The sequence below is a fragment of the Anabrus simplex genome, chromosome 1 (assembly GCF_040414725.1).
Source record: "Anabrus simplex isolate iqAnaSimp1 chromosome 1, ASM4041472v1, whole genome shotgun sequence".
Classification (NCBI taxonomy): Eukaryota; Metazoa; Arthropoda; class Insecta; order Orthoptera; family Tettigoniidae; genus Anabrus; species Anabrus simplex.
The window spans coordinates 368,534,077-368,556,835 of NC_090265.1; the positions used below are offsets into that span (position 1 = coordinate 368,534,077).

Here is a 22,759-nt window from a genome sequence, read left to right on the forward strand (position 1 = left end):
GAAATGCTTCTTTTCCTTCAAGATGTTTAATTTAATTTTAATTTGATCTATCAATAAATCAAGGGAAACAGACATTTGATGTGGAAGAACATCCCAAGGATGAGAAGCAGACTTCTATTTTATCCAGTCACTGTCAGAAGGGAAAGGTTTTACTACAGTCATTACTGATCAAGATTGAAAGTAGCAAGAGGAAAAGAGTTGTAAGAGCAATAACTGCAATTATTGATAGTGGTAAATTTCTGTTATTCTTGCCAGTATTCTCTCATCTATCATGTCGTTGCCTCAAAAGAATTTCTTCACTTGATTGAAGAGTGGTGCAGTCAGATGGGACCAGTTCATTAGGCCATACAGGAGGTGAAGAACATTTTAGCTCTAAACAGGATATCATGTGTGTATTTTCACTTTATTTTATTTGTCAGCAAACATATGAACAGATACTTACTGTGTGAATACTTGAGCGGATTTTGTAGTATACTTTGGTGTGGGTTTGTCTGATATTTATTACGTTAAATGTTTGAAATGCTTCCTTTTATTGCACTAATTCTCCTTCAGCAACTATTTTCAACAAAACATTTCGCAATTAAATGAACTGTTACAGAAATGAAGAAAGTAGAACTAATTATTTAGATAATGAAAGTTTACGATATATGTAGAAGACATATTTTTAAGTTGGATAGAATAGGACTGACAAGTATTAACTGTGTAAAAACACCGTTAATTTATATTTTCATTCACAACAATCTTGACCAGTCTACAATATAACAATCAGTTTTGACAACACATTTCAACATTAGTTATGTCAGGAACATGGAAATGATATAGGTAGGTCAAATGAGCCCCCATATGAATATCCTCTTTACCCAAGACTTAGAGGAAGAAGATCCATTGTAGTTTTGGACATATTTTTAACCCGGGAACGCTGGAGTTTAATTTTAAATTTTTAAAATTTTTATTTAATATTCGCAGCATTCTCATATTAGAGAACATTTAAAAGCCATTTTTATAAAAAATTCGATGACTGGTTTCTAAATAAAGGCCGGGTACTGTACGCGCACGGCGCTTGACATACCTTTTGGGTGAAACTCAAAAATTATTACCTCGTTAGAATACCATGAAATTGAATGCTTAATATTGTTACAGAATATCAATTAAAAATTACTTAGCAATAAGCAAAAGAACAAAAGGTGTTTGTAGGTTCATTTATGACATCCCTTTGAGAATTATGAAAAATATCATTAGCTCAGACGTGACATATCTTTAGGAAATAGGAATTATACTACTATAGACTTCAGTTTTTAGTAGTCACCTATTTCCACTTTTCACTAGTTTGGAGAGGCAAAAAGTAGTTTACACAGACGTCCACATAATACTTTACGCATTCTGTGAGGCCATGGGATTCGCGTCCAGCGGCCGCGCGGCGCCGGTGATGTAGGTCATTGAATCTCAAGGTGTCAGATACTCGAAGAAGAAAAGAAGTGTGAACAACTATATTTATTTCTCTTCAAGATACCTTCCACATATATATGTATTGTAACAAACATTTTGCACCTTCCTAAATCTGATGGTGTCACTTGCACATAGCTACTCGAAGTAAAATGGTGACGAATATTTTAATTTCTTCGCTGTTACTTTAGGATCTTCATTTTTTAAAAAGTGCATACTGGCTGGCTTCGGAGCACAAGAAATTTACAATTTCATCTTCAAAATACAACTAAAAAATATTTCGGTCAGCATCATATTTCAAAAGGTGGAAAATTTCACAGTAGGGTAATGGATTGTTGTGGGAACTAGGTCATCCGCCATCCACATAGCTGATGGACGAGGTGGTGATTTCGCTCTCTTCGTGGACCGTGAATCATTATCAGAGATGGATTCTCAACACCTGTGCGGAATTTGCTGTTTCAACACTACTTCAGCTGGTGCTCCGGAGTTCATGTAAGGTTATCTGCGATATCCCCTGCACCTTCCTCAGCCGGATCTTCATCAGATAATACATTACATTCCGGTGGTACAATGTATATGCCTTCGGCATCAGAATCCTCTTCTTTGATAACATGTAGAAGCTCCTCAAGCCTCAGGCCACTCAAATGACGTTCACGTATCATCAGACGCAATATATCACGCTCTCCACGCCTGTTATGATCTGGAATTTTCAATAAAATCTACAATAATACAATTGAATGACACACAAATCCTTATTTTTAACTACAGTATGAGTTGTTTCTTTAGAATCGCTCTTAGAAGCAAGGAGGAGGAAAGGAACAGAGAGGCACGGTAAGCGTCGTGCAGTACCATACGGTACCAACAGAATAATTAGTGTCATAACAGCTAACACAGAAATGACGACCAGTTGCTTGTTATTTGAAGTCATGGACTGATATTTCATGATAACGAACCACACGATTCAAAATTATATTGTCAACATTTACAAACAAAATAAAGGAACTTACCTTAGACGGGCAGTCATTTTTATTCCTCTCAACATGACCTCACAATTCCAAACAGTTGTTGCTGCAAACAAACACACACTAAAATAAACCCCTGTGTTGATTTCAGTCATTGTGGGGAGTATGACCTTGATTATTTAAAGCAGAGTTGCCAGATTTATGTTGCGAGTAATGATCAGTAAGAGAAAATCTAAAGTAAGGTGCACCGGTACTATACGGTACAGCATGGCGTTGCCGGGTTAACCCATTCCAGTCTGGGCCTTAATATCCCTAACAAACGTTCTGGACTGGGCATTTTTAAGGATATTTAAAACATTATATCTCTGTACCTGTTGGAGATATTTGCATTATTCTTTTCTCTTTGTGCTTGTTTGAGCATCTAATTTTGAAAAATGCTCGTATCGTGTCAACTATCACTTGAGATTTTAAAATTGTTTATATATGATACCATGTTTTGCGAATGGAGGAAAAGGTCTGACGGATAACTAAGCAAGTACATTTTTCTGAAATACTGTTATATTACCCTATTTTGCTAATATAAAATGTGCATTGCAATTACTAAACAACAACAATTATGAGTATGATATAAAAATAATAATTTTTAAATAATAATAGTAATAATTACAATAATGAAAATGGGAGCTCTTATGAAATTTTATTTTAATTGATAAATTTTGTCAAAAGTTACTTAAATGTAAAAATATTGTTCCATTTACCACAAAAGACTTCTGAGAAAGAGAAAATACAGTCTTCTAAACAGACAACTTTACTAATATGTAGACAATCTTATGTATTCACGCAAATTCGAAATATGTGGGAACATGCGCTAGGCCGTAAAACAAACTCCAATCATAATGAAATATAAGAAGTTGTTTCGAATTCAAATGTCAATAATATGTTCATTTGCACATAACCTTATAATATGTCATAAAATATCGAAAATATCACTGTCGTCAAGCACATGTTTGCCGTGAGAAGCCATGTCTTAGAGCTCACTGAGTGACGTCTGCTGATGCATGTTGATAGAAAATATTGTAAATTCTCTGACTTAGACATATAATACAGCCATCTGCTTAAATACTATTGTAACGAATACATGAAGAAACATGATGTAACCACCAGAATGCGTGCACAGCTCGTTCTCGGTTTTTGGTGAATTAATAATAATATAAGAGAATTTATTGGACTCCAACCTATTCAATACATTACAGGATGTTAACATTTTTAGTTAAACATCGTTAAAATGGAGACATGTTTCGCCCCATGTGGGGCATCATCAGTCATATCAAAGCACCTCAAAATTAAACCAGTTGTCTGGTTGGAAATTATGAACATAATATGTAAGAAAGAATACATTAAAAAACACGTACAAGGTCCTATCTTAAACGAAATAACAATAGACTAGTTACACATAGTAAAATGCGCTAGTGGTTTCTTAATATTAAAATGAGGCCATCATATGTACAGTATAACAATGAAAGTAATCAAAGTCTATATGATACTGAGTTCGAAGGTAGTTCTACGTAGTATATACAAATGTTGGCAAAATAAAATACAATTTACAATTACTGTACACTTATTTATAATTGTTAAAATTGATGAGGTCTATTTGTAATTTGGCTCCAACCAAAATAATTCGCCCTAGGATTCATGAGGTAGTCAACTCTGTTGGTCACTCTCTATATGAATGGAGTGCACAGTGCAAGTGAACAGCTTTTGTTGATTATAAAATGAGGCTGTGCTAAGACAGAGTTAAAACAACACCGGCTTCAAATGAAGATAGTTAAAACATCATTAGATTCTTCCTAGTTGACTAGAGGTTTGCGTATATTTTGTTGTTGAAGTGTGGGAAAGTCAGTTGTTGGTTGAATGGGCAACGGTCAAAAATGTTGTGCAGTGCAATCGGTGTTTGAGCTGTCCTACATGTGAGGGAATCTGAAAATGGAGGATTTGTCTTAATTAGTTAAGTGAAATAACAGAAAAAGAGGAAAAAAAAGGAGGGAAATCATTGAGAAATGAAAGATGTGAAAGTTAAAACTTACCTTGAAAGCTGTTGAGCTGTTGCCTAATTGCTAGGAGGTTTGTGGAGCACTGGCTGTCGCTAATGTCCTGCTCCTCGTGTTGTACGTGTGACGTCTTAGAGGAAGGGAGTGGATTTGAGAAGGCGGCGCTGTGGGTATGTGATTGGCGCTTGGGGAGGAGTTGTGTGTATTGGAGGGAGAATAGGGGCGCAGTGAGTTGAGCGGCTTAGTGGGGGTGCTTGGAGAGCTTGTTTTGAGGACGTTAACAAGTCTTTTGTCTTTCAGATTTAAACTATTGAGCGAAAATATTAAATGTTCGTAAAGAGGGCTTCGGTTGTCTATTGGACTATTTAAATTTTTATTCTCATTATATTTTTGGTCCAAAAAAATGTATAAATTTTTGAACTCGGTCATGAGCCTGCCTTTATCTAGTCTTTTTTAAATTTGGAGATCCTGTTCGATTGTGGTAAAACTATGTCCGGTGTCTTTCATATGGATGCTCATGGCTGAGTGTTTATTGTGCTTTTGGGCATTGAAATGTTCTGCATATCTAATTGGAAAGCTTACCAGTTTGACCGATATATGAACTGTTACATTCAGCACATTTCAGTCTATAAATGCCAGAGCCCGAAAATTTATTGTTGTCCGAGTTTATCTTATTGTGGTTGAAAAATAGCTTTTGATTAGAATTATGGGTCTTATAGGCTACCTTAATATTGTTGTTTTAAAGGGGTAGCGATTTGATGTATAATGGGGTTAATGTAGGTGAAAGATGCATATTTAGGCTTATTAATTTTTATAGGGGAGAGGTTCGTGGCCAATTTCACTTTATTATTTTCTGTATGATTGAGGGATTGTATCCATTGAAAACAGCTATTTCTTTTATGGTATTTTTTTTTTTAAATTGACGGTTGACATGGGAATTTTTAACGCTCTGTACACTAAACTGTAAAACGAGGCTTGTTTGTGCAATTGTGGGTGAAGAGAATTTTGTTTTATGGTTGTGGGAGTGAATGAAGGTTTTCTGTGAATCTGGAAATCGAAATTGTTTAAAGTCCTGGTGATTGTAATGTCTGAAAAATTGATGAAATTATTGTCCTCATCTTCTTTAGTAAACTTGATGCAATTATCAAGGCTGTTTAAGTAAGTTAGTATGTCTTCACTATTGTTGCAGCTTTTGTCTATTATTGCTAATGTGTCATCGACATAGCGTAGCCAAAGACACAAACCATTAATGCTGTTGATTATTTTACTATTTTCGAGGTTGTCCATATAAATTTCGGCGAGTATTCCCGGAATGGGATCACCCATGGCAAGACCTTCTTGTTGGTATATGTTATTGTTGAACATAAAATAATTGTTATGAAGGACGAAGGTTAGTAATTTTAAGCATTCTTTTATTTCTAACTAACTTAAGGTGCTGTGTTTAGAAAGATTAGTTTGTATGATTTCGATAGTTTTCTTAGCGGGAATGTTCGAGAACATAATGGTAATGTCAAATGAGCACATTATGTGGTTAGGCTGCAAATTAAATTTATTTAAAGTTTCACACAATTCTATTGAGTTTTTTTATAGGGTGTTTATTGTGAAATGTTTCTTAAGGAATTTTTGTAGGAACTGATAAGTTTTGTACTTTGGGCTGTTTCGGCTATTTATGATGGGTCAAATGGGAACGTCATTTTTATGTATTTTTGGCAGTGATCTGACGGTTTCAGATGAATCCCAAATTACCCAGAATTGAGAACCTTTCCTGAAAATATGTTGAAGTACACTTCCTTCTAGTACTTGACTGTGTGTGTCTCATCCAAGTGGGCATGTAGTATTATGTCTAGTGTATCAATTTCCCCCATGTGATTATTGTACGAGTGGATCATGGTAAGATTGGTTACATTACGGAGATCACCACGACTGACATAGTTACAGTTTGAATCTTGAGCTTTACTGTGTGTCTATGCTAGTGAAACAGGAAAACACTGAGACCTTTTCTTTCTAAAAGCAGCTGCAAGGATTGGACTCTACCAAAAGTACTTTTTTTTCCCTCCTAACTGGAACTTGTTTGAGATGGCCTCTGGTAGAAATTTTCTGTTTTGACGAATGGTTCCTGTTAAAAGTATGTGTAGTTTGTATAATTGCTTAGCCAAGGGTATAAACATAAAATAATTACCCATAAAAACATAATAGCCTTTGTATAAGTAATTTCCCATTTTTAATAATTTCATAGCAACTGGATGAGCCAGTCCATGCTTCTGAACATCTGCTGTGTCATTGATAGTGTGCTTTGCATCTCTGTTTATAAAGAATTCTAAACAACAATTACTAACAGAATCTCATAATGTCCAACATTTTATGCTCCAATGATGGTGTTTATTATGTAAGTATTGCCTAAGCTGGGTGTGACTTTTTTGTGCCTACTAAGCTCTCATTGCATTCAGTTGCTGATTGGAAATGTACTGTAATGTAGTCCAAATACACTGCTAACATGGTCTATCAGTGATCGAATTTAAGATCATAGATCATAGCCGTGTTGTCCGGGTGTAGGATATTTTTTTATTGTCAACCAAATAAAGAAATTGAGCATCAACTGGAAACAACTTCTGGGAAACATATCATGAAACCAGGGCAGTAGCTGTGGAGGGGTAGTAAACCAGAATGATGCACGTTAATTGTGGGTTGTCTAATAAGACCCATGTTTAGCAGGCAGGTGACAAATCCTTTCAATTCAATGAAAATGACATTTATCTAATCTCTAATTCTACAAGAAGGTGACAAGTTGGGCCTGGAGAAAACTATTTGCATATATGTTGATTTCAGCTGCAAGTTTATTTCAGAAGGGTGATGGTAAAAAGAACATATAGAAATAAGCCAATGATGCAGAATTTTGTGATGGCAGGTGTTTTGACCGTTGAAGTTCATGATCACCAAAGCTAGCATGAAGCAGATTGTCAGTGTCATTTAGGGTTGCCAAGTGTTTTTGAAACAAGTATGGGAGATTAGGGACTTGAAATTTCACTAGAAAACACTACCTTTTGAGTTGTGAACAGCATGTACAGTAAATCATTCTGCATGCACTCAGTAAAGACATAGCTTACCAAAGTTGAAATTTATAGCATAAAAATTCTTTGTTACTTATACACTAAGAATATAATTCTACGATTTAATTACTAGAAATACTTTACTTTTTAAAATCATATGTCAGTACTGACTATTCCTCCCTTAAAAGTTTACCATCATTTCTAACTGACTGAAAGAAATCCTACTCGAATAATCAAAATTTGTTACAATTTGCAATTCAGATTTAATCAGATTTGTTGTGCTTCTGTTTTGAACACCTGTCTACTTGTTGTCCATTAAAGAAAATATTTTCTCTCTATGAGCATTACTACCTGGTACGCTGAGAACAAAACTCATAAGTTTTTCCCAAATTTTTACAACCAACTTACTTGGAGACACATTACACTTCCGCCAACTTTCGAAATTTGGTTACAGTAATATAATCTGTCATTAAACAATCATTAAACATATTCCTGCAGGTACATACGTTTTGTCCAGAATCTTCTGGCCAGCAGTGTACACACCAGGCTACAGGCCAAGATCAGTAAAAGGTCTAATGGGAGGATCTTTTCAGTTGAAGAAAGAAAGGCAAGCATCTCTCAGAATAAAGAAACGTTGGGCAGATAGGAAATCAAAAATCCTTTGTATAGTGACCAGAGTGGTCCAATGTAGGCCATAAAATGTAAAATAAATGTATTATTATTATTGTTGTTGTTGAAGCCTCCATGGCTCAGGCGGCAGCGCGCCGGCCTCTCACCACTGGATACCGTGCTTCAAATCCCGGTCACTTCATGTGTGATTTGTGCTGGACAAAGCGGAGGCAGGACAGGTTTTTCTCCGGGTACTCCGGTTTTCCCTGTCTACCTTCATTCCAGCAACACTCTCCATTAACATTTCATTTCATCTGTCAGTCACTTATCATTGCCCCAGAGGAGTGCGATAGGCCTCGGCAGCCAGCACAATTCCTATCCTCGCCGCTAGATGGGGGCTTCATTCATTCCATTCCTGACCCGGTCTAATGACTGGAAACAGGCTGTGGATTTACATTATTATTAGTGTTGTTGCTGCTGCTGTAATTCTTCTTATTCTTATTGTTATTTTTTTTTTTTTACATCGTTATGCTGTACTCAGGAGCACAGTTGAACTTGCTTAGCTGATGTGTTGGCCTTCTTTTCCTCCCAAAATCTCTTCATTATTATTATTATTATTATTATTATTATTATTATTATTATTATTATTATTATTATTATTATTTTGTATGGTTGCCACTGGCCTGTGCAGCCCTTGTAAGACAGACCCTCTGACAAGGGTGGATGACATTTACCATGGATAGAAAAATACATGTCGTTGAGGGGAGAATAGTGCTGTATGTGGTTTACGAGTTACAGGAACATTGGAGTAGCACAGGTACCTAGTTCCTGAACCAAGGGAATTAACAGTTTATGGTCAAAATCCCTCATGTGATATAGATGTTGAGATTCCCTTTGGGAATCAACATCTATATCATCTGATGGCCAAGCAGGCATCAATTTTTGGTGATGAGACAAAGTCTCTCATATTGCATTGGCACTGCTGGTGGCTACAATTAGCCTACGCAGTGGCCTCCACGGTATGCACTAGCCAGCGTCTTGGTAGGTGTGCTAGGTACCAACTGATGAGCCCAGCCTAGCACACGGGGGCGAAACGCTGGCAACCAGGAATGAGTTGGCTGGAGGATTTATAATGTCCAATAACGGACCATTTATATTGTTATTATTCAAAATCCCTCAACTGGAAATTAAACCCAGGGCCTGGAGGACCAAAGGCCAAGACACTGACTTCTCAGTCGTGGAACATTGCTGAAGGATGCAATAATAAATTAATTTTTTTATGGAACTTTTTTTCATTTCTTTTCTTTTCTTTTCCATTTTTCAGGTGAAAAGCAGATTACCAGCACCAAGTGCAGCATCAAAATCAAAATCTAAAAGTGGCAGTGAGTACATCAGTGTTCATTTACCAAGAATAAACCTCAGAAATATAAGTAAAATTTATAGTCGGTGTCAAATGGGAAACGTTTCAGTCTTCATTGCATATAGTAACTCTTGCACCAGGCTAAAATATTTTAAATTTATTAAAACGATTGCAACTGAAACATATTCCCATTCGAAACAAACTATTAGTTGCAGTGGAACTTTGATTATTTGTTTCTGGAAACTACGTTTTCCTGGATTATTTATTCGAATTATGGTGGTCCCACGAACATCCCAATTGAATTGTGTTTTAAAAATTCTGCATTATTCGTTCCTGGAAGAAACTATTTCCTGCATGAACTGTCCAAAATTTTTTGGTCCATCAATGCTAAATCCTCAGTTAAGCATTTTTCAAGATGGGCAGAACATTTAAGAATTGATACTTGCACTCAAAACCATATTCTTGAAGACAACATAAAAAGATGAGTAGGCCTAATGGTAATTTATGTGGTACAAGACTTAGAAAACTACATACAGGGTATCAAAAAAAAAAAAAAAAAAAAAAAAAAAAAAAAAAAAAAAAAAAAAGAGAGAAAAACAACACCAACGCTTAGTACGTTGTGCGGGAAGGGAAATTGATCCGTTTTCAAGAAGGACCCCATATCCAGAAATGCACGGCTTGAACGCTGTAGCACTTCGAAGTGTGAGATGGGTGTGCGTTCCACATGTCGTCAATAAACCCAACATGAGTAGCACATCGGGCTCATTACAAACTGCATTCGAATTGTGTACCTCCTACGTCATTTCAGAGCGTACGTAACCCAATATGTGCAGTTGTCTTTGAAGAATTTCAATCGCTCTGTGGACTCTAGTAGTAAGATCCTCCGCTGATGTTTCAGGAGTGTCGTATACCATACTCTTCGTACTACCTACGTAGAACTGTCCATCTTCTCTTAGTCCTCTCTCAGTGGCCATGACATGGAATGATGTGGGGTACGTCTGTTTGGAAAATGTTCCACATACAATCTTGCAGCAGCTCTACCGTTGCAATCCTTTTATTAACAACCACCTACTCAATACAATACATGCACCATGTCGGTCATTTCCGCAGCTGTGTACTGGTACATGTTGCACTGCTGTTAACCACACTGCACTGGTAGACTACAGTACACAAGTAACGCAGTAGGATGCGCATCAGTGACTGTGTGGAGAACGTAGCTCATGCGCAGGAATGTTACTAGGCTGAAGTCATCCATCCGCAGTACACAGATGACTAAAGGCAAATACAGTAGAGATAATACGCGACACTTACAGATTTCGCCTTGCTAAAATGGGACACAATTCGACGGTGGCGCTCCTAGTGACTTGACCTGAACAAATCACGCTAAATTCAAATATCAATGGAAATGTATATACGGAAATGGATAAATAAATTACGTCTAGAAAGAAAGTGTTATTGAGATATTAACTTCGAAGTTGCTAAAGCAATTCTGGATAAATGAATGAAGAATTATTTAAAAGGTTATTAGTCAAAGACTGAAATTAGACATATAAACAAGAAGTGAAATGGACTGGTGTGAAATGGTTTGATCTTTCATTTATCCATTACTTTTTTAGCTTTAGCATTCCTGCCTGAACTCTTACGAATGGATTTGTCTTTTTTCTCATTTAAAAACATTGTATCATCACATTAAGACACTTGTCAATAAAAATATTGGCACATTCCTTACACATATGATGCAATGAATTAACATTTAATAGCTGTACAATTTTCCTCTTAACATGAAGCCTACTAACAGAAAGATATTCCTTACACATATGATGCAATGAATTAACATTTAATAATAATATTTTTTGTTTTATGCCCCACTAACTACTCTTTTACGGTTTTCGGAGACGACGAGGTGCCAGAATTTAGTCCCGCAGGAGTTCTTTTACGTGCCAATAAATCTACTGACACGAGGCTGACGTATTTGAGCACCTTCAAATACCACCGGACTGAGCCAGGATCGAACCTGCCAGGTTGGGGTCAGAAGGCCAGCGCCTTAACCTTCTGAGCCACTCAGCCCGGCGAATTAACATTTAATAGCTGGACAATTTTCCTCCTAACATGAAGCCTACTAACAGAAAGATAATCTATAAAATCCCGGCTTTAATCTGATAAGAGGGATAAAGAAAGAAAAGTATGAAAATGTTGATAGTGATGCTTTAAGGAATATTTACTTACAATTAGAGCAAAAATGTAACATACCCTTCCCTGTATTGTCGAGGATTTCTAAAGTCGCTGGCCTGGAAATGATATGAACAGATCTTATAATTCTTATATAAGCCTAACGTCCCTTCTTTCTTGTACACCTTATCCAAATCGCTTCTGTGACATTTCAAAACCCACAGATCACACCTACAACAACACATCTGTATTAAAGGTTAACTGCTGCACTATAGAATAAAATATGCGTATTACATTTTATGCCAGTTAAAATGTGGGTCGAGCAGGTCAGAAGATTATGAAGTACTATAAAAATCTCTGTCACTGGAAGAATATATATGCAAACACAATATTACTTACATGTTCTTGTCATGAGGGAATCTGAAGAATGACCGCGCATTTTTCTCTACTTCGTAATTACTACAGCCAAACACAGCACATACCTTTCCCCTCATGTTGAGAGGAGATATCAAGGAATGACACACACTACTATTTATTTATGTCAACTCACTGAAAACGCATAAATAACACCAAAAACTTCATACAAAACTACACGTGCCCTTATGAGAGAATCAGTACTGTTCAGGTCTATCTGCTAGAGTGAGCTCCAGTAGCTGTCCCTCGATATCTCGCTCAGTGTCGCGTATTATTTCTACTGTATTTGCTAAAGGGTACCTTCCGTATTATGACACTAAATCGGAATAAATTATCACAACCGTCCTCAGACTTCGACACTCTCCAGCGCCTAAACTGTGCATTAAACAGATCAGTTGTAAGGCTTTTCAGGCATTTGCTCTATTAACCAGCGTTTTGTCTTAGGTCTGACACTAGACTCAACAGAGTGGGATGTGTCAGACCCTACCCACTGACGCTGGGGTGTATGCAGGTGAACCTATCAGAAGCCCTATATAAGAGGCACAGTCTGATAACTGCACGTACGGGAGATATAACTCCACCATGAAACTGCTGTGGTTGGTCATGGCTTATTTTTTAGTAAGTGGGACGAAGTCGTTACGAAATGTAGTTTTTCTGTACTTTTACTCATTTTGACATGTTACTTAAGGTGAGCCTTTCACAGCTCCTACTGTTTCAAATCATGCACCACGAACCTACTATGCTGGCGTAGCAGGGGGAGAGGGGATACTCCCACGCGGCGCAATCTAAGTGGTGGGTAGGGGGGTCCTAACCGGCTTGCCAGCTGACTTGAGCGAAATAAAATACTTCTCACGGACCAAACACACATCCTCCTGTGGATGGGGTACGCAGGCGAAGGATTCATCCACGATATCCCCTGCCTGTCGTAAGAGGCGACTAAAAGGAGCAGCCAAGGGATCGAATTAGAACCATGAGACTACTTGTAATTGGTACCACCAAGCGGGGAACACCATGGGTCGCCTTTACTTGCGCATAGTACCACTATGTTAGGTACACAATAGGTTTGTGATTAGTAGTGACCGTGCGTGAATCAGGGTGGATTTTACAGTACCTGTGATCAGTGCCACTTTATGAACAACACTATGGGTCTGCCCTGCCTGTGATTAGTATCCACTGTGTACGGAACACCACGGGATAGTATGAGTCCCTGTGATTAATACACCTATGTGAGGCACACCATAGGTTTGCGTTGCCTGTAAATGGCACCGCAGTGTCAGAAATACCATAGGTCTGTGTTACATGTGTGCATTACATTACCTGTGAGTAGTACCATAATGTGTGGAATATCACGAGTCTACGCCACTTTTGATTAGTACCGCAACATGACAGATACCATGGCTCTACTTTCCTAGCGATAAGTACCATTGTTAGGGGCCGATGACCTGGATTTTAGACCCCTTTAGACTACAAGCATCATCCATTCAGGATTGTGCTTTAGAAGCAATCCCTTGTTGAGTAATACTATTGTTTAATGCTAGTTTCTGGCAAGGTGGGGCATTTCGGGTCGATCTACTTATTGTTTAAAATTTATATCCATCCATTCATTCTTTGTCATCACATTTTGAATTATGATCGGTGGATTGTTTTTGGACTTTAAGATTGTCATTACATTTTGTTTCATTTCGTACCATTAGGGGCCAGTGACCTAGATGTTAGGCCCCTTTAAACAGCAAGCATCATCATCATCGTTGTCATCATCATCATTATCATCATCATCAAATGATGCGCTCATTCTTCTGGCACCGTCAGGTATTATATACAGTTGTATTCTCGGGACCAGAACGGATGCTGCACCTTACATACATAAAGACCTGGGAAGATTTGGGATATTACAATATTGGCCTGAGTATAAGATGAGGATTTTTATGTGCTTGTTTTTACAGTAAAATGTCCTTAAATAAACTGCCGTTTTATATGCACAGCTTAACATTGAAAAAGTTTGTAACATTTCCCACCTGTAGCCTTCTTTCTTGAGTTTTGATGATTACACTACCTGATCAAAAGTATCTGGACACCCTATGAAATGTAGAATTGATCCCTAGATGCCACGAGATGTGGACCCGCCCATATAAAAGGAGGATGGGAGTATTGTGTTGTCGGTAGAGAAACAGTAACCAAAGAATGGGTCGTCAAGAGAGGTCAGTGATTTTGAATGTGTCTAGTCATTGGATGTTATCTGAGTAACATATCAATCGGGGACATTTCAACCCTTTTAAAGCTGTCCAAGTTGACTGTTGGTTATGTGATTATGACGTGAAAATACAAACGAACAACTGCAGCTAAACTAAAACCAGGCAGACCTGATGAGCAAAGACCATTGAGCATTGTGGAGGGTGGTTGTAAACAGCCAAAAATCAATGGATGGAATCACTCGTTAGTTCCAAGGTGCTACCAGCAGTCCAGCCAGCACAATGACTGTGTGTCGGGAGTTAAAAAGAATGGGGTACAATGGTCGAGCTGCTGCACATAAGCTGAACATTTGTGTAGTCAATGTTAAGCAATGCTAGAGTGTAAAGAGCAACACCACTGAACAGTGGATGACTGAAAACGAGTTACTTGGAGTGATAAATCACTCTACACCTGTGGCAATCTGTTGTATGGATTTAGGCTTGACGAATGCCTGGTGATCATTACCTGCAATCAGGTGTAATGCCAATAGTGAAGTATGGGGGAGTTGAGTTATGGTATGGGGTTATTTCTCGTGGTTAGGGTGTGGTCCCCTTATTGTGCTTAAGAAAACTAAATGTGGAAGAATATGAACACATTTTAAGTCATTGTGTACTGCATACAGTAGGGGACCAGTTTGGAGACAATGATTGTATCTGCATGACAATGCACCCTGTCATAAAGCTGCATCTGTGAGGCAGTGGATTGTGGGCAATAACATTTCTGATATGGACTGGCCTGCCCTCGGTCTTGACCTGAGCCTGATGGAACACCTTTGGGATGAGTTGGAATATCGACTTCCCTCCCGACACCAGCATCCAACATCACTACCTTCTCTGGTTTCAACTCTTGAGGAAGAATGGACTGCAATTCCTCCACAGACATTCAGAATCCTCATTCAAAGTGTCCCCTGCAGAGTTAAAGCCATCATAAAGATGAAGGGTGGATCCACCCCATATTAATGCCCAATAACAGGGTATGTGACACGGGTAAAGTCTTAAGTGCAATTTCAGATAGGTATCTGGATACTTTTGATCAGGTATTGTAATTTTTTCAACTAATATTGTGGCCTGTGATTAGTGACTGGCAGAATTGAATATAATGCATTCAAAACCATATTCTCGAGTACAACATAACGTTTAAATTTGAGGAGGCTTAATGATAATTTGTGCGGTAGAACACTTACCATACATAAACTTACTACAGTGGGACCGCAATAATCCGGCATGCTTGGGGATCTACCAATGTCAGTTTATCAGATATGCTGGATTATCAAGGTCATTTTTAAAAACCTGGTTTAAACAAGGGGATAGAAATGAAATCTACAGTTTTAACGTGTGAAGATAATCACTTATTAAACACAACAGAAGATATTACAGTACAAAAATATTAAAAGTATGTAGTACTGTACTGTAAAAATAAAATTGAATTAAAAATCAAATACCGTACTGCACAGTTCAGTCGGTTTAAGGCTCGAAGTGTAATAAAGTTCGCTATAAATAAGTTTTGTAGACCTATTATGAAATAGGCTGTGAAAAAACCAAGAACAAGTTAATTTTAATAAAATAAAAATTGTTAAATACAAATAATTTGGTACAGTTCAAATTTAATCACTGTCCATTTATAGGCTAGCATAGGTGTCCGATGATGTCGAGGGTGGGGAACATGTTGATTGATGGGATAGTTTGAATTTTTTTTCTGAGCCCTCAGAAACATTGTAGGGATATTTCTGGGATTTAGCTCTTTTTTGACAAAAAGTATTTTGTATAATGTGGAGATGCATAATATCAGAAACATCGTATTGCTGGCTCCTTTCTGCGAATTTCACAAAGGTGTTTAAGGCCCGTGAAGACTCGACTCATGAGATGTTTGGTTTAGAAAACATTCAGTGTTCGTATGAACTTTTCACTGTGCTGTAGTCTATTTGACAATCATACATACAGCTAAACTTTGATACAGTACAATGAATTTATTAAATACCTGTAAAAAACAAAACAAAAAAAAAACCACACCGTACTGATGCAAATGTAAGTACTTTAATTGTAGGTCTACGTGAATAAAAAATCGTAGTGATGCTAACACAAAGCCAAGATGGTGACTGGCTGAAGCAGCTGATAGCATACTCGTACAGTGAGGCACACAGTTGTGACTGAAGAAATGGCAAATGGTTCCGATATCTCCCGAATGTGTCTGACTGTACTGCCAAACGTGCCAAGTGTAGAATCCCTCAAAATATGGGGGGGGAACCCAATTTCTGATGCCTGCCAGACTATTGGGTCTGCCGGACTATCAAGTGCCAGATTATCACAGTCCCTACTGTACATATACCGGTGACCAAATTAAAAAATTAGTAAGAAAAAAGAACAGATTTTGCCATCGTGTTGTGCACTTTTGTATCGGATGTGCTTTATTTTCTTCTTCTCTTCATCCTATTTTGGCCTACTTCAGACCGCAAGAAACAACTCGTTTACTGGTTTGTCTTTTCTTCTCGACCCAGAATTTTTTCATCCTTGACTGTTTTATTTAATTAGGTTAGGGAACTAAAAACAAAAAAAAAAAAACAAAAAAATTGTTGGTCGGTTTGGCATTATTTAGTAGCATATTTTGTGGTGGTCTCAGCTGATCAAAGTTACTGACCGAAGGAAGTTTTCATGGAAAAGTGACGCAGTTTCTGCAGTAAAACTGAATTTTAAGTATCAAGATTTTTAACTTGTGTAATTTATACAGAGTTTTTGCAAGATTATAATTACAGTATATGTATTTCATTATTATAGTGTTTAGCCAATTTTTGATGGTTTTAATTCGTTCCCAGATGTTAAGTTTTCCCATATCGTTAGTCTTTTGCTGTTTTTTTTTTGTTTTTCCCATGGTCCCTTCAAAAAGAAAGAATCGAGGTTCCACTGTACTTGTAGCATCTTCCTTATCTACATGCTCATTTATGATGAGCTGATAGGAAATCAAAAGGCAAGAATGTAATATTGTGTAATAGGATGTGGTTTGTTTACCCCTGTTCTTTGTGGATTTTTAATACTGTACTGCTGTCTAGATAGAAGATCTAGAATATATCCCTATTAATTTGAAATTGACTACTGTTCTTTTTGTACTTTATTGGATTTTAATATTTGTAGCCCTCAGTTTTGAGGTAAACAGTTTCTCCTGTTGTAGCTTGAAACTTTAGGGGTCAATCCCAGTACTCTCATTATTGGCCACCAGATTTGTATTTTGTCTGGTTTACTGCTAAGCAGTCTGCTGCTTGTTGCATAATGTCTGTATATTTAGTCTGTCCTCTATTTCTTCTTGTTTCTGGAAGCCACATTCCTTTTTGCTTTTTGCTGATAGCACAAACTTAATTTGTCCATTGATCTTTTCTTTATCTCTTTAAAAAAAAACAATTTCTACATTTCTTGAAGAAATGAGGAAATGGTCATAATTTTCTTTATAAGTGGGAAGTGTTAATGAATGCCAGATGGTAAATATAGTCTAGGTTACTCACACATCATTCTCCTAATTCATTAAGAAGAAAGGCATACTTTTCAGTGTCAACTCAGCAACTTTAAAAAGCTTTTCAGTCTGTCATTTTCAGCACATATTAACTATAACATACCTGTAACATTACACACTGTTAAACAAAGAGTAGCATGTTTCATTCGACAAAAACATCTTCAGATTCTATCAAATCACTTTAAATCATGCACAGTTATGTATTTTGTCGCATCTGGTTAAATTTTGGAAGGGCTATTCCCATGTAAATTTATAGCAAAATGTTTATCATTACTCTCCTGGTGCTTGAAATATGTAGGTTAAGTTAGGTTAGATAATGCTGTTTGAATAAGAAAAGGAAAACGTTTGCCACAGAAGCCACTGAAATGACACTACTACAGTTTTTTTAGAATGAAACTGAACATATGAATTTACATAGTCTTGTAATTAGAAAACAATTAACGAGTAAGCAGAAGTTTCGAACAAACTGATTGCTGTTTCATACCAATTTTAATGTGTGTGTGTGGGGTTTTCCCCTGGACTTTTATGAGAAATCTGGTATAACGACAATCCGTTATAGCCAGTAAATTTTTCGCTGTTGTGAATTCTTACTGTAACGGACTTCTACTGTACAGGAAATATACTGACTGGCACTAAAAGCACAACATTTATATTTTTAATCTGGAGTTTTAGTTTAAATTCTATTGCGAGATACTGAAATGTTGTTTTGAAATCTAATACTGTGAAGTAGAAATTTTTGAAACTTGTAAATAAAATGATATAAAATAAAGTTCTGTCTTCTTGAACAGTTCAGTTAAATGATTTATAAAAAATCACAACTAACACCAAATCAATGTGTACACTTTTAGCTGTTTAAGAGGTAATTACTAATCACATATTGTCTGTCCACTGCAACATTTGACTGACATGTTTTTCTACTGCAACACTTCCTTTTTGTTTACTCCTTTTCTTTTCTACACCTCTTTGACACCTTTACCCAATGTTAGAAGTGGATGTTGCCATCTCTTTCATTAATCTTCCAACCTCTCAAGCTTGCTCCTGATGTTGTAATCTAGTCCTATGGAATCTGGTCCCATTCGTCTTGAAGAGCCTCCTGCAGGCTCTGTACGGTGTTAGGATAGTACTGGCAAATCCTTCTTCCCAATTCATCTTGTCAGTGGGATTCAAATCCTGACTATGAGCAGACCGGACCATTACATGAATCCCAACTTCATTCAAGCATGAAACTATGACATGAATGGAGCGAAAGGCACAATATCCTCCTCGACGATTTCATCCACATACCAAGGTGCTGTAAGGATCTCGTGCTCTACAAAGATCAGGTCCATCCTTGCTGTCAAACTTATTCTTGTTCTCGTCACAGAACCTCCATGAAGAGCTATCCTGGGTGAAAATGTGTAGAGGGATTATGTTTCCCCAATCCTTCTGTATCCTCGGTCATCCTTTGTTCGGAGTCAAAATCAAGACTCGTCAGTGAATAACACTTGATCCCACTTTTATATCATCCAGTCACAATGTTCTTTTGCATAATGCAGTCGAATAGTGTGATGTGGGGTGAATTCAGGGCTTGGAGCCAGTCTTCTGGCACTGATTTTGGATTTCAGCAGTAGTGGTGCAATGGTAACAGAGAACTTTCAGCTGTAGGAACTGATCATCCCTACCTGTTGTGGCACTTCTTGGGCCTGATCCTATTCTCTTTGAATACTGTCCTTTTTCTTTACCTTTTCAATATTTTCCCATTTATCATACATTCACCTCTTTTTTCAGTGGAGCAGGAAATCAGGTACAGTACGGTATATCAAGAATGTTTACTTACAATAGGGGCCGATAACCTTCGATGTTAGGCCCCTTAAAACAACAAGCATCATCATCATCATCATCATCATCATTACTTACAATAATGTGCATTTCTCTGTAGTATTGTTCACGTCTTTACTAATTGGTAATTATTTCAGGTATGTTCAAAAAAAGTGGATCTTCTGTAGTAAAACTCCGTGTCAAAGGTGGGGGTGCTGTTGATCCGGACTCGGGTCTAGATGATGTTGCTCACGTGTATCAAGAAGGCAAAGATGTATATAATGCAGTCCTTGGTTTAACATGTCTTCAGACTGGCAAGAATTCTTTTTACAAGTTACAAGTACTGGCTGCTGATACTGGTAATAGGTCTGTAAAAGTAATCTTTTATTTGTTTTACATTGGATTGAAGAGTTTACTGCTGTTCTTGTAAAAACTATATTACTACGCCAATCTTTCTCTTTGTTAATATTTATGGTTGGAATCTTTGTTTTATTATTATGATTAAATGGCCTGATAAATTGATGTACTATTTTGTTCTAAATTGGGTATGGTATTGGTTATGAAACATGGTGCTACTTGTCCAAAATGTAATATACATGTTTTATTCATCTGTTCCGTAGTTCAGGTGGCACGCCATGTGTGTGACAGAACCCACTAATGCACACACATCTGCATGTTGCCATGTCAAACAGCTGATAGCTGCCAAAATACGAATGCTTGTGAAGTAAGCTTCATTAGTAACCTGCCCACACCAGCCAGTGGAATAGCGCGGCTTTGCTTAGATAAATAAATGAGTGCACTGGCTTGCTGTGTTTGATATCATAATTTCTTTCAGCACACAAAAATAATTACAGGTTCAATTGTTTTAGCGATGCTGTATGACAGCACTAACAATTCCGAAGCTGTCTGCCTAAACCTTGTGATTCTACAACCAGGCATTTGGGAGATACCATCTGGCCTTGAACTGAAGAGATTATTTCAATATTTTGCTTCATCCACTGAGCGAGAATGATAACAAGGTGCTGAAATACAGCCCAAACTGGTTAGAACATTTTTGTGCCAACCGAAAAAGTCATAAAGAGGGAACGTGCTAAAAAAAATAAAAAAATACGCTGTTAAATTTAAGGTTAGGTTTGATCATAAAAATAATTTCGATGAAAACAAAGAAACAAGTGTTTATAATTATTGTAATAAAGAAATAATACAATTTAAGAACACCAACATAGTAAAACATCAAGGAAAATCGTTCTTAGAGACGCACACTATACACGTTGCTGACAATTTTTAAAGTTATCGTAGAAATGTCCAACATCTGGGCGATTTGCACACGTTTCTTGTGTGGATTAGCATCCGCTTTCTCATACTTTAATTTTTCATCATTTATAAACTGTCTAGCTTTCTTCTTCTTCATAACTGAATGTCCTGCAAACCACTGTGTGTAAGTACAGTAGGCCTAATGTACATTGTTTCACAATTCACTTACGAACATAAAATTAAGCATCAGCGTGTCAGCTGTTTACGTACGTACAGCAGACCTAATTTACGTACTGTACATTGTTACACAATGCACTTACGAACTTAAAATTAAACACCACCATGACACGAGCTACTGTTATGCGATCCAAACTAACACATACCCATATCAAAGACTGGCTTGAGACTGATGCTCCCTGCAGCTGTAGGCCGACACTCTAGGGCCGTGAATTAAGTTCTCTAACAAATCCTCACCCAGGTCAACCGTTGCTGGTGCATTGTGCGCGCAACATGACGGGGAACACTAATTTACATTTCTTATGGTGGAAATTACGAACGTACTAAAGAGTGATGTAAATGTACTGTCCAGGTTTCTTTAACATGTATTTAATAGGGCATGGACTGGGTCCAGGGAAGCATGCTAGAGAGGGACATCTTAATCAGTTTCGACTGTATTTAATATCTTTGGGGAATCTCTCAGCATAGTACAACTATATAGGGTGACAGTATTGTGTTGTTATTGCAATATCATACTGGAAGTTTAAGACATGCTTTGAGCTAAAGTTTTGTATTTATAATGTGTCTCAGCAAGCATATTAGCAGCCGAGCACTTCATAGTGGTATTACTCATGAAGATTTAAACATTCAGATGAGAAATCAATGTGTAGGAATTTCTAAGGAAGTTAGAAGTGTGTGAGACTCAAGCTTTTCTTAAAGCTGGGAGCTGACAGCTCAGGCTTGCAGGGTGAGTGTAGATGCCTTGTCCAATATTCTTTCTGAGGGAAGAACAAATGTGGAAATAGGGAAGAAGTTCACATTGGGATCACTGGGGAAACAATGCACAGTTCAGAAATGTGCAACAAATTTGGATGACTTTGAAAAGTGTGTTTTATGCCAAACAATATTTGACTAGTACAATAATGGAGAATTTCCAATGGCCAAGAAATTGGTGTACTTAATGAACAAGAAAATTAATTATAAGGGCTCCATATTTTCCATGTACACACTACTGAAATCCTTTGGTTTCAAATGCAGCGAAACATTGAGTTAATTTATGTTTATTTTACCTTATACCGATACTACTGGAAATGCTGCTCAGAATGTCATATGACATCAGATAACTCAGCCTCGTATTGTCGTATCGTAGGGATTTTAAACTAAGATAAACCACTCTGCATTTCTGAAATGTCAATGCTACATTCTTCTTCCAACCTTTAAAACAACAGGACGCATTTGGTACTAGACTTTTTTTTATATCCTTGCTCACCAAGCTGCTCTGGTGTAAATATGTATATAAATTGTAAAATTCTCAACTGTTCAATTGGACAATGTAAATACTGTATAGTTACCAACCATTGATATTAATTTTTGGTTACAAACATTGACGCCGAGCACTACACCCTTTCTCCCCTGATTGTTATAATGTAAATATTTTTAAAACTTTATATTTTCCTATGAGTGCGTCAATTATTCTCCAGAGCACCACTGCCGAACTCTACTATTTTAATTTTACGCTTGGTGCCGACTTCTTATTCTATAAACTTATATGTTCAACCATCACTATTGTACAACTATTTCTCATACTTAATTTTTGTAATGTGTATTAATAATGTGTATGAATTTGTGCATGTCAACTACTAACCAGGTACCTGATTTTTGCCTTGAGGAGATAATTTGACTGATGATGCCCTCAATGAAGGGCAAAACATG

The 22,759-nt window shown here is 37.2% G+C and overlaps 1 protein-coding gene across 1 annotated transcript in view; it reads left to right on the plus strand.

Moving 5' to 3' along the window:
* The window catches only part of Parp1 (Poly-(ADP-ribose) polymerase), a 271,411-nt gene that overhangs the window by 167,625 nt on the left and 81,027 nt on the right, over positions 1–22,759 (plus strand). The window contains exons 10-11 of the mRNA XM_067134916.2: positions 9,434–9,491; positions 19,735–19,942. Coding sequence (XP_066991017.2) covers positions 9,434–9,491; positions 19,735–19,942 — 266 coding nt within the window. The remainder of the gene's footprint in view (positions 1–9,433; positions 9,492–19,734; positions 19,943–22,759) is intronic.